The 13655-nt window shown below is 36.7% G+C and overlaps 1 protein-coding gene across 2 annotated transcripts in view; it reads left to right on the top strand.

Moving 5' to 3' along the window:
• Positions 1 to 13655, top strand: part of LOC145467317 (protein sidekick-1-like) — a 42302-nt gene that overhangs the window by 3957 nt on the left and 24690 nt on the right. The window contains exons 2-8 of one of the 2 annotated variants that reach the window (XM_081450860.1): positions 6064 to 6348; positions 7180 to 7488; positions 8072 to 8386; positions 8886 to 9182; positions 9966 to 10262; positions 11937 to 12233; positions 13267 to 13563. In XM_081450860.1, the coding sequence (XP_081306986.1) occupies positions 6064 to 6348; positions 7180 to 7488; positions 8072 to 8386; positions 8886 to 9182; positions 9966 to 10262; positions 11937 to 12233; positions 13267 to 13563 (2097 nt within the window). The remainder of the gene's footprint in view (positions 1 to 6063; positions 6349 to 7179; positions 7489 to 8071; positions 8387 to 8885; positions 9183 to 9965; positions 10263 to 11936; positions 12234 to 13266; positions 13564 to 13655) is intronic. The other variant, XM_081450861.1, reaches the window with a different exon arrangement.

Below are 13655 nucleotides of genomic sequence, written 5' to 3'. Positions count from 1 at the left end.
AAATGGTATTTTTGACATTCTCCATGGTGTAGTTCTTAAGAAAATCAACCTAGTGGATGAACTATAAAATGACAAGTACTTTTAGTGCATTTACAGCAATATATTTTGAAGGTATTGTGAGCTTGATACATCTTTCTGAGCCCTCTATGATATATCACGGAAATGGTATTTTTGACATTCTCCATGGTGTAGTTCTTAAGAAAATCAACCTAGTGGATGAACTATAAAATGACAAGTACTTTTAGTGCATTTACAGCAATATATTTTGAAGGTATTGTGAGCTTGATACATCTTTCTGAGCCCTCTATGATATATCACGGCCTTAGTACTGACTGACCTGCGCTTCTACACAAGCCTCCCGGTGTGTGGGAAGGAAGTGCACGCAGCGGAAAGGTTAAAACTATGTAAACATGAAAAGCTTCCTACAGATTTGGTACGAGGTTGTAGCTTTGTGAATTCTTGGTAATTCTGTAGTCAACCAGACTTTTTTCGTCTTCTTTTCCTTCTTCTTTATTTCTTCATCTGTACCTCATACTAAAACAAAATAAACTGTCATCATGGTAAAAAGTGGAGGGGAGTGTTGGGTGGGGGGGGGGGGGCATCCCGGCTCTGCCATCCCTGGTTCAGTTTGGCACGTGCATGGCAAGAGAACGCCGTTCGAAGCCAAGTCGCGCTACTGCCGTGCGGAACGGCATTAGGCCTGCCGTGCTATAAGTATTCGCGCCGACTTTAATTCAGCCTGCTGAACTGTGTGAATGCATCGTCAGTCAAACGTCGTGCTACTGCCGCGCTTGAGTCGAAGTTCTCGATATTCGCATTGAAACAATTTACAAGACTAGAACATGGGATAAACTAAGCATATTGAAAACTTTATATTAAATAAACAAGTGTCTAAACCTCAATAATCTAGTAATTCCAATTGGAGCTAACTGAAAATAAATATTACGTGACGCCAGTCACGTAATACATGTAGCGTCTTTGAACTTATATTTTGGGCTTTGTCTGTAGTTTTATGTACCTTGCGTGAAATAATGAAACAATGTTGTAATAACGACATGGATCAACTCTCTTTTTGTATATTTCCCACAAAGCAAGGCCCACAAATGGAACAAAAACAGACTAGAGTGCTCAACAATACAGTTCTTTGAACATACCGCATTATGCAAATTTGAGAAGAGACTGTCGCGAACTTTTGCATTTTACCTGTGTGAACCTCGATTGCCCAGAAATTTTTTTCCATATTATTATAGTAGAAACAACACTCTTTTGCACAGTACTTGTTTTAGTTCCATATCGGACATACCAAGATGCGTTTTAAGCCCGTAAAACTACGCAATTTTTGCCGTTTTCATAGGGGCTTTAGAAGGCAATTCTTCAACGGCCGACGGAATCCTTCAAAATGCTTGAAAAATTTAAAACTTCCTATTGTTAGAAAGAAGAAAAGTAAAGCTCTTATGCTAAGTGTACCCCGAGTTCTAGTTTTGTAAATTGTTTCAATGCGAATACCGAGAACTTTGTCAATTTTCCAGATATTTCTTGCATATTTAATGAGGCAAAAAGCTATATTTTCGTTTTTTGCGAATTTCTCGAAGACTTTAAATTCTAAGAAAATCGGAATAATATTTTCGAAAGTGGCTCCCTAAAAGTATTCTTTAGGCAAAGTTTCAGGATTTTCGATTTTTCCAACCTGGCCAGCCATTCTCGATATTTCCAGTCAGTGACTCTTAAGCTTTTAGTAAGTTTATCGAGGGACCACGTGTTTAGGTTAGGAGCATTCCAGCGTGGCAAATGCTAGGATTTCAAGCATTTATTTCAAGTGTATTGGTCCTTAGCTGTTAGAAATTATTGTTCAGCATTTATACCTTGCATATTTTGTTAGATTTTTCTGTCGTTTTTTGTGCGGAACATGTATTTTCTTGTAGTATTGTTGTTATGTAACTAGCGGGTTCCGCCCCCAAATATGAATTCAGCATGCAAGTTTAACCTTTAAAATCGTTTTAGTTTCTTTATTTATACCTTATTTTCGGTTATAGTTAGTGTAGTTTTTGCCTTTGTACGTTCACATTAGTTTATTTAGTTATACAATCATTATTTTCAGTTTACGAGAGTCAACATACGTTGTGCAGAAATAAACGAGCATTAATCGGAACTTTCATCGCCTTCTGTGGTCACATTCTCCGTAAAATACTTCTCTCCGAAGCCCGACACTTCTCGATTCATCTGTGATTGTCGTAGCTTCAATTACACAGCTGTCATTATGTCATTTCTTTTTTAAAACCGATAGATCCAGTCGATATTTTGCTGTTGTTTATATGTTTCTACATGTAACTAATCAAAATTAAACATTGCAACTGATGGAATTCGTAATACTTCCTTGTAAGCATAAGTTTGGGTTATTTTATTTGTAGTTAGCGCATTATTATCTCATGGATAGTTTCCCATTATGGTGCCCGCAGTTTCAAAGTGTTTGTAGCTAATACATGTATTAAAGAAACATTGCTCTACACTGTCAGCTGTCTGTCAACCAAGTCAGTTCGCCAACAGAACAGTCAGGGAATGGAATAGTTGCCTCTCTGATGTTGTAACCTCAGAATATTTACAAATTTTTAAGTCCAAATTGAGCAATTACTTATTTATTTTTATCATTATTATTATTGTTGTTGTTTAATTTACATATTTTTTTAGTTTTCTATTACAATAGATGTTAACTGGCACTACTTTACAATTTTTATGTAAAAGTTAGCGTGATAACTGCAAATACAGCTGTAGTTTCTTCTGACTTAATAAATGTTGATGTAGATGTAGAAACCAACAGTCAGCTAACAGATGTCCAACTGAGTCAGTTCGTTACTGCTTGCAGGGTCCGAAATCTATTTGACGAAAACTCAATTTCAACTAAATTGTAAGCTACGTGTTCTTCTATGCCTTCACACTTGGAGTCTGACTCTTACGATCGTTCAGGAGTAGGAATATTTTCATGCAAAGAAATATCTTCAAAAACTACGCATTTTTGTGTTTTGCTGTGAAGGAAAAATCTTATTGATACTTTTTGGCGACCACATTTGGCTTGATTTCCATTTAACAAAACATTTATAATAAGGCTGTATCATTTGACTGCTAACGAGGTGTCATGCAGAACAGCTAAATTAGATCAGGCTCTGTGTGACAGAAGGGGCCTCATTTAACAGTGCAAGACTCCTGTCTCATTTCATATCGAGCGACTGAAATTACTCTGTCCCTTTAGTTGCACAGTATTAATACTGTAACAAATAATGAGAAGTAAAACTCACTACCAGAATGTTCACTTTCATTGCTCATTTGAAGAAAAGAAACTTGATTGTTTTTGTCATTAACTTGTAGCTAGGGCTGTACCATTTTTGCGATATGGCCCTTATACCAGACCTTTTTTGCCTCGTGTCCACGTCACATGGATATAAGGTATATGTTGGCCATCGTTAAATTCCTGTGTAAGAAATTCCTGTGTAAACCGTTCTTTGCATTCCTTATGTACATGTAAGATTCCTGTGAAGGGCAGTTGTGGAAACTCTTGGGCTACAATCAATTTTGTTTTTTGAAAGACAGGCATAAAACATTGAATTTACTGTACGAGAGGCAACCAGGCTGTATAGATTCAAGACACTATCTACCAGTATTCGTTTTTCCAATGGGGACTAGCATGTGTGATTGGCATTTGTGACGTACTGTTTTTATTGTTTTGTTTTGTGTCCGAGCCCACGATGCACACAACTCACCCGCAATTTAATCAATTTTGGCAACAAATGACAGGCTGAAACGTTCAAGTGATGGGTTTTTGTCCCGCAGACAAATCTAAAGATCACAATGAGCGGATTAAAAACTAACAACTAATGCATATTTTCTGCAAATAAACGAACGGGTATAAATCACAAAAATTAATTGTAAATATTATGATTAATATCTAACTTTATGTATATATCAACATGGGTCAGATCAGGGCATCACGCCAGATACGGAATGATATGGAAGTGTAACACTTGTATTCCGTTTATTTTACATTTATGATCCTGATTCGGCATTTGTAGCTATTTGTGACAGGCTGTTATAGCATTTTATTTTGTTAGTGCCCAAGCCCTCTGTTCATGCAACTCGCTTGCTTGACAACAAATAACAGGCTTAAAACGTTCAGTTACGCAGAAAAATCTAAAGATGAGTAGAGTAATGATGAGTGGATTAACAAGTAACCTCTAAAGCCCATTTTCTGCGAATAAGCAAAAAGGGGTATAACTCACAAAAATTAATTGTTAGGTTCGTGATCAATATCTCACTGTATATCTAACCGAATTCGCAAAAACATGTCCGCATCGACTCAAAGACAGTCCCAGTGGCTAGAAGTCCTCTGACCACCCCCCTGGCTAGGAGATTGGCCAATCACGCATGCATGTGGCATGGACCACTCCAGCAGGGTGCCATGTCAACACAGAAGCCTCAAACAAGGTCAAACAACTGGGTAAAATACCCAGAAACACAGTCAACATCAAGCTTATTTAACACTGAAAACTCAAGTTCTAGCTAGTTGGAGGTGTCAGTGAAAGACATCCTCCCTTCCCCCCTGCTTTTGACAGCTGGCCCCCAGCAAGCCACCAGCAGATAGGCCAGTCATTGGGCCATGTGCCCAGCCTAGCCTTGACGGAGTTCCCCCTGGGTTTAAGGTCGCTGGCTTAGCCTGGATTCAGGCGAATCCAGGCAAAAACCTAGCGGGCAGTGTTTGCGAATTTGCTTAGATATATATACCACCATGGGTCAGATCAGGACTTCAGGCCAGATCAAACTGCATTCGTAATACTACTGGAAGTGTAACGCTTGCATTCTGTTTACTTTACATTTTACTTTTATCATCAGAGTAGCCTACACACAGGCCAGCATGAGGGCATAGTCTAAACTTTGAAGCAATATGCGAATTACCCAGAATTTATTCTCGCTGACTGGTTTTTGATTCCTCTGATATATCAGTAGAAATAAAGCAATAAACAACAGATTTAAGCCAAAATTGTCTTAAATCAGCCGTGTAAACGTTCCTGAAATGGAAGATATGTAATTCAGAACTGCGTTTCAATCTCTTTTAGGAAACCCTTTTGATAAAGGGTTGAAAATACTGAAGTCCCGAAAAACTAAATACTACCATAACATAAGTAAAATCTAGGAATCTGATTTGACTTTCCAGGATCGAAGCCTTGTGTAGTTTAGAGTAAGAGCAAACCCAGGAGCTTGAAATACTCTGGAACGCACAGCAATTGAGTAAATTCCAGAGAAACCAAGTAAGATCAACCAAAGATTTATTTGAAGGAAGCAATGAATCACACAATATAGAAAACAAGATGACAAAATAGAAATCCGATGTACTTGTGATTGATAAATCAAACAATAAAGAAAACAGGATGACAAAATAAAATTTGGATGTACTTGTGATTGTTTGAAGTTGTGGTTGTGTGAGGCCTTTGATTTCTTATAGTGTTTTCAGGAAATAGCACACAGTGCTGTGTGGGTCGTATATTAACAAACAATCAGGCCATAGTTATTCAGAGTAAAATTTATTGAACAGAACCTCGGTATAATGAACCCCATTTTAATTAAACAGATGTAACATGTTGTACTGTGGCTATGGTTATGTTATTATGCTGGAAAGATCACCACTATTGGTTCACCAATGGCTGGGCATTTGTGTGATACCAATATTGTTGCATTACTTGATAAAGAGTGGTAGGTCGGTATTAACTGTAGCTGTTGGAAAAGTGCTGGAAACTGTTACCAGACACCTTTAGTTAAAAAAGTGTGAAAAATATCCTGTTTCTTTGTAATTAACTCAAAATGGTATCCAAAATGTTCATGTGATTAGCAATATTAGAATTGCTTTTGCCAATGAGAAATTCTTTTAGAACCAGTGTTAGTACGTTGTATATGACATCATTTATTTGATAGTGTGATATAGATGACCTTCACAAATGTATATTTTGATCATGTAGCATATACCGTAATTATAACAAAGAACATTTACACATCTAAGTCATTTGGATGCTTTTTTTCTAGTTCAACCTGAATTCATCAGCAATCCAGAGAATTCAACAGTAACAGAGGGTCAGATTGTTAATTTGCAATGTAAAGTTTATGGAAATCCTTTACCAGACGTGAGATGGACAAAAGATGGAGAAGCAGTAAATAGAGCAGATCAGAGGATAAATGTCTCTTTTACAGGAAATACTTCAAGTTTGACAATAGTCAGTGTTGACCAAGCAGATCAAGGACTGTACAGATGTGTGGCAAATAACAGTATAAATAGTGTTACTTCTTATCCAGGAACACTAACAGTACATTGTGAGTGCTTATTTAGTTGTGTTGTTTTCACCTGATACTCAATTGATTACTTCATCTACTGGTACTATACACATTGTGTTTCTATCAACCAAGATCACAGCCTGGTTAATGTCACTTCTATGCATATTTTAAGGCTAACTACAACACAAGAACAAAACCAACAACATCATTGATAATCGTTGTTGCTGCCACTGAGAATGAGTAAAGAGTGGTTTGAAGAAAGTTTATGTTCTGTAATCTTATATGAGGGTTTGATGTGTCAGAAATAGTCAGGAATGAGTGAGATTTCTAGAACCAACCAGTTAGTGCATGAATACTTATACATTGCAAAGTACTTTCTGTTATTTGTATTTTTCTTTTATTACAATGTACGAACAGATTACATGGACTGAGATTTCACTTTGTTGGAATGGTGGAACTTTCATTTCAGCAATTTTATAGAAATGTCACCATAACTTGAAGGAAAATAGGTTGTGGTCACAATTTTAGAAGGGTTGAAGGTGATGCGCTTTTTTCAGTATCACCATTGGAATGGGTCTTAATCTCTTGTACAAACAAAGAAAACTGGTTGAAGAAAACTTTTCAAAGTACATACTGTTCCTTGTATGTGTTGCCTAATCATGGCTCATGACTGATGAGTTATTAATAATTTCAGCAAATGTATTTATCTGTCCCAGTTGCCCATTTGGCCCAGCCAGATAGGCTTTGAGATACAGTAGATCACCTGATTCCCTTCATTTAATATTTTTACTTCATTTCACTTTGTGTTATTTTTGATCAACTGAAACAAATTTGCAATTAACTGAAACAATTACACAATTAAAATTGTAGTTGCGCCAGAAGTGAGGATTACTGGTGATAAAGAACAGTTGGTGATTAAAGGAAGACAGATACTGCTGACATGTCGGTATAATGCCTTACCACCAGTGTCTGAAGTGCAGTGGGAAAAAGGTGGAACAGTGATAGCTATAAATTCTAGTGTGGAGATTAATGACTCACGAGTGGATATTCCATTTTTCAATCAAAGCCAAGTACAGCTGGCAATTAATGCAACTACACCACAAGATGCTGGAAACTATACCTGTCTCGTTAATAATGATGTTGGTAACTCATCAAATACAACATCAGTTGTTATTCAAGGTCTGTTTTCCTGGTGTATTGTATTGACTTGGGTTTATACAATGTAACTTTCAGTAACTATCAACAAAGAAAAAGCAAGTCATGCTTAAAATGAGATGGAAGTGAAATTACTGAAATGAGATTTTTGTATTCAGTTTTACTTTTGCAGCCCTTGCTTTTATGGCTCTTAAGAACCCTCATAACTTTTTTCAATTTGCCATCTGCCTTTCCTTGTTTTTTTGTTTTACAGCATTAATTTACATTCAGTGCCCTTACAGGTGTTAATCCCTGAAAAGGAATTCACAGGAAAGAGAAGAATTGTGATCTAACTTTATTTATTTAGTCTCTTAAATGGCAATGAGCCTGTAAAAGAGCACTTAAGAGTACTCTTAATAAAACTGAAAAAAAAAAGGATAATCTGTTCTAGGGGATTAGGCTCTTTCTGATTCATAGTGCTTCAATAATTCAACCAAACACTTTTTTTTTTCACTGGTACCCTGTATTCTTTGTCAGTCTATAGTTACTTTTTGAGTAGTGGAGGAGAACTATGATTGTACATGAATTGTTGTTGAAGAATGTATTATTATGTAAATTAACTCTACAGTGGAACCAAACCGACCATTGAATGTGTCAGTTGACTCCAAGAGCTCACGAGTAGTGAATATTTCCTGGATTGCTGGTTTTGATGGGAACAGTGCAATTCAGAACTACACAGTGAAGAGAAGTCTAGATAATGCAGACTTTGTTGATGCTGTCTGTCAAGGATCCCTCTCAGATAGTTCCTGTGTGGTGTCCAGTGCAAGTGCTTCTGTTGGAGACCTCTCACCTTGGACACTATATTACTTTAAAGTGTTTGCAAGAAATATGGTTGGCACTAGTGATGGGAGCCCTGTAGTGAATGCTACCACAAATGAAGAAGGTGCTCTACACGTATATAAACAATGTAGTTTTTTCAACATTTACACACATCTAATCTGTAACATTTGTTGTTGCTTTCACCCTACATTACTCAGGCACAGATTACTAGATATTTTAATAAAGGTGAATCAATTTGATTGTTTGCCTGTTTAAAATGTGACAGCTTTTTTGCAGCTGATGGAAAATGATGTACACAAGAAAAGCTAATAAATGTGTTGGCTGTTTATTTATTTTCTTTATCCATTCACCACTATTGTTTCCATGTACAGCTGTTTGTAAAAAGGGTCACTGGCTTAGGAAAGTACGAACAAAAGGTCAACTTTATTGCTTTATTGCTTTTCAAACTTTTCAGTTCTTTCTTTGCTTGTTTTCCTTGTTTACTTGGCTTTGCTTCCTTGCTTCATTCTCTACTCTTTTGTCGCCACATTTTTGTATGTAATGTTTATGCTAAGGTACATGTACTGTTCGCCTTTGAAACTCAAATTAACTTTCTATGCCAGAGCCTGGTGCTGCACCGGAAAATGTGACAGGACAGAACAGCAGCTCAACCAGCATCTTAGTCATGTGGGATGAAGTTCCAGCTGATCAACAGAATGGTATCATCACGGGTTACAACATTACTTACAAGTCACACACAGAGAATGATAATGGAAGTGTTCAAGTAAATTTCTCTGTTCATCAGACAGAATTGACAAATCTAAAGGAATACGTCAACTACAATATCACAGTGTTTGCATCTACTGTGAAAGGAGATGGACCAGCCAGTGATCCAATTGTTGTAAGAACAGACCAGGATAGTAAGTTATCTTTCTTATCAAATTTTTTTCTGGATGTTTTGGTAATTTCTTAGTGCTTTGTATAGACTGATTGAAAAACTTTAATCCGTAGAAGTGTGTCCTTTGAAAGCAACTATTTTTGTAGTTGAAGGGAAAGAACTCATGATGTTGAAGTAATTGATCTTAAAGTACTGAACACTGAAGTGGCCATTAGAGGTTTTAGAAGGCATTTTGTGACATACGTGTTAGAGATACATGTAATGCGATTTCATTTTCTAGTGATGTCCTCCTTACATGTACAAACCCCTGGTCTAACATTGCTAATATCATCTATTAATTAATTAATTAATTAATTAGTCTGTTATTTTTCTTAAGTGATAAATTGGTCAGTTATTTCAGTTAGTTAGAAGGTTGGTTAGTTATTTATTTTGTTCTATTTCATTTACAATGTAGTTAGTTATTTGCTATTAGGCGTATTGGTTGAGTTGAGAAATGCACCCTATAAAAATGAAGCTATAATTATTATTAGTGTTAATCATCATCATCATCATCATCATCATTATTATTAATTTCATAAAGTATAAATTTCGCACATTGTGACATGTTACCTTGTACCTTGTTGGTATACAGATTAAGTAATGAAAAGAGACTAGAAAGGAACATACAAAATGATTATGATAACCACTAAAGAAGGAGATTGTTAATGACTGCCCTCACAACATTTACACCTATACATGTATGTACGAAAGCTCAACCAACCAATCATGCTATAAGCAGCTAACTTGTTTTGAACTTTTACATCAGAACCTGATGGTGCTCCACAAAATGTGAAAGGACAGGTTTACAGCTCAACCAGCATCTTAGTCATGTGGGAGGAAGTTCCAGCTGATCAACAGAATGGTATCATCACGGGTTACACCATTACTTACCACTCACAAACAGAGAATGACAATAACAGTGTTACAGCTGATGCTAAAGATCGTGAAAAGGGATTGACTGGTCTAAAGGAGTTTGTGAACTACAATATCACAGTGCTTGCATCTACTGTGAAAGGAGATGGACCAGCCAGTGATCCAACTGTTGTTAGAACAGACCAGGATAGTAAGTAACTACTTTTTTCTTTCCAATTAACATTCATTCCATTCAATCAATATACTCAGTCAGGAACTCCCATCTGTGAAAAGAAGCTTTTCATCTCAAAGTTACTAGCTAAGAGACTAGAGTGAGTGCATGTTTAGTGCTGCTGAGAGATGTGATGGCCTAATTGTCAGCAGAGTGACACCTCAGCTATGCTACCAAGTACTCGACTAAATTGAAAGCAAAATTTTCCTACTGTGACCAAATCAGGTTTAATGAACCTGTACAAGTTTAATGAACCTGTACAAGTTTAATGAACCTGTACTTAAACCAGGAACAGCACGTGATTAGTTTCTGGTTGTGAGCAAAAGATATTTAGACTGTATTTTAGCTGAAACAGAGGAAGGTTGTCAGAGACGCTAAAAGTGCTGTTGCAATGGTTTTGTTATTAAAAACATACCAAAAATGGTTTTTATGTTACCATTTACCATGTAGTTTTCAGATCTTTTTAAATGTGTTTGCTTTTCTGTATGTAAAGGCGAATTCTAAAGAAAGCTGTGAAGAAATATCCTCTCCTTCTATTTTCAGAAAAATGCTGATGTCAGCATTTTTGTTGAGATTCAAGGCTAATTATCTCGAAAGAATGCGTGGCTAGCCTCTTTTTTCTTTGTGTATTTCGATTCCCCTTGCAAAGATCTACTTTTTCCGCAAGGTCCTAACCTGGGGCAAAAACCTTTGTATTCAGTAGGCACCGTCCTTAAGCCTAGTCACTTTCTTTGCAAATGAACTTAATTTGCAGAGAAAGTGACTAGGCTTAAGGACCCATTAACCGATCTTTTTGAGCCGTTGCTAAGGAAGATTTATTCTCATATGACCTCATCATTTTTAGTTACTTCAGAGTTATTTCATGTGTTTTAACTTTTTCATGATTAGTAATACTAGTGATGACGTCATCGGGTCACGCCCATGGTCATGTGACTAATACTGAAAAAACGCAAAGGCTCCCAGGCAAATTACTTTATCGGGATTTTTTTCCATTGATTTAATATTTTAATTTAAATCCTCATTACGCTATGCATAGATTTTGTTTCATTTCTAAAAGGTCAGATTTTGAGAGAATTTCAAAATATTAAAAAATTCGTAATTTTCTGAAAAAAGCATGATTTCGAGAAAGGAATGCATAGCTATCTTTCTAACGTTGGCTTTGATCGAAATCCGTCCAAAAAGGCTGGATTTAATGAAAAACCGAGTTTCCTTTAGCATTTAAAGAAACTGGAAGTGCGCCCGATATATATTGGAAGTTACCCCATCAGCGCGTGCGCAATTTACACTACCAGCGCACTTCGGTAGGATCAAACAAAGCGACACGGAGTTAGTTTTTCTCTTTCTATTGCTCCTGTTTTTCTCTCTTTTTCTTATTTTGTCTCTGCTTGTACTTTTTTTACTTTGCATTTTGTGAAACACAAAGAAAAGCCTCTAAAATGTAAGCGAATTTGGAAGTTATTGAGTTGTTTTTATTTTCGGCGCTCAGGCTGACGTAAGTAACCGGAAGTAAAATTTCACCTCCTTAGCAACGCACGCAAGCGCGTGCATAAATCGGTTAATGGGCCCCTTAAGTACCTCTGTAAAGTAAATAATGGTAGTTATGAAGGGTCATTAAACCTTTAGTAAACTTGGTTTTACAATTTTTTTCGTCAGAACCTGATGGTGCTCCACAAAATGTGAGAGGACAGAACAGCAGCTCAACCAGCATCTTAGTTATATGGGAGGAAGTTCCAGCTGAACAACAGAATGGTATCATCACGGGTTACAACATTACTTATCACTCACAAACAGAAAATGACAATGGAAGTGTTCAAGTAAATGACTCTCTTCGTCAGACGGAATTGACAAATCTAAAGGAATATGTCAACTACAATATCTCAGTGTTTGCATCTACTGTGAAAGGAGATGGACCAGCCAGTGATCCAATTGTTGTTAGAACAGACCAAGATAGTAAGTAACATTTCTTATCACGATTTTTTGGTGTATGTTTTGGTAATTCCGTAGTTAATAGAGTTTCCTATCAAGCTCTCCTTTTGGTTGTTATGGTAATTTTCGATTCATGCCATTTCACTAAGAGACTTAGGGACTCTGGTCGGACGAAGTGACATGTTAAAGTTTTTTATAGGTTTAAGTAACTGATTACATTGTAGAACGCTAGAGATGTTTGGTATTCAGTTTTAATGGAAAGTTGTGCAAGTCTTGAGAACACACAGCTGAGTAGTTGTTGTTTGTACTTCATTTGTTTTGAGATTTAATGAGCATGCCAAAGGAATTCTAAGTCATATGGACGCAAAGAAAATACTGATACCTTAACTGGAAAAAACGCAGATTATATCTGATGTTGTAAGTGATAACCTTCAGGTTATCGTTCTGGTACAGTACGTTTTCTTTTACGTCCAGTACGGTCCAGATTTTCCTATCTGGACCTGAGTACGGATCACTCCTAAATTTCCAACTTTGGCAACTTTTCAAGCTTTTTGTTACACTGCAGAACAACGTAAACTGGAAGCATTCAACACTTAGGCAACTTTCCAAGCTTTTTCATCCTTTTTTGTGCCCGGAATGTCTAACACTTGCGTACGCCAGATTTGAACTGAACTGCTTTAATTAAAACTCAACACGAAAGTTTCTTTCAAAGTAATATCGTAGATAAGAAATAAACACGATGATGTTATTTGCCGGCCTTGGTCATTCCCTATTGGGAAACATTGAGTAAGGCCCGATGCCGCATACTCAAGACCTCGTGCACAGTTTTTTGTTTTTCCAATACGGACCTCCCGGCCTGCAAATAGCATATATATACACAATGCATTATTTGTTAGTCATGGTAAATGTTCACGATACACAAAGAAACTAATGTTGAAAAGAATTACATGTATGACAAGTGTAAACTAAACAAACAGGTAGTCAGCATTGTGTAACTAGGTACTAAGTCCCAGCCACATTCGTTACAATATAATTCAACTTTTAACTTCTATATCAGAACCTGCTGGTCCTCCACAAAATGTACAAGGACAGAACAGCAGCTCAACCAGCATCTTAGTTATATGGGAGGAAGTTCCAGCTGAACAACAGAATGGTATCATCACGGGTTACAACATTACTTACAAGTCACAAACAGAGAACGACAATGGAAGTGTTGAAGTAAATGGCTCTGTTCGTCAGATAGAATTGACAAATCTAAAGGAGTATGTGAACTACAATATTACAGTGCTTGCATCTACTGTGAAAGGAGATGGACCAGCCAGTGATCCAATTGTTGTTAGAACAGACCAGGATAGTAAGTAATTTGTATTGTAGTACACGTTTCTTCTGGTTGGTATGGCGGTTTCTTCTTACAGGTTCATGCAGTCATTATAACACTTGATAACT

Source organism: Orbicella franksi, chromosome 14, assembly GCF_964199315.1.
Source record: "Orbicella franksi chromosome 14, jaOrbFran1.1, whole genome shotgun sequence".
In the NCBI taxonomy this organism is placed as follows: domain Eukaryota; kingdom Metazoa; phylum Cnidaria; class Anthozoa; order Scleractinia; family Merulinidae; genus Orbicella; species Orbicella franksi.
The sequence above is the reverse complement of the archived record's forward strand: the minus strand, read 5'-3'. Positions and strand labels throughout refer to the sequence as shown.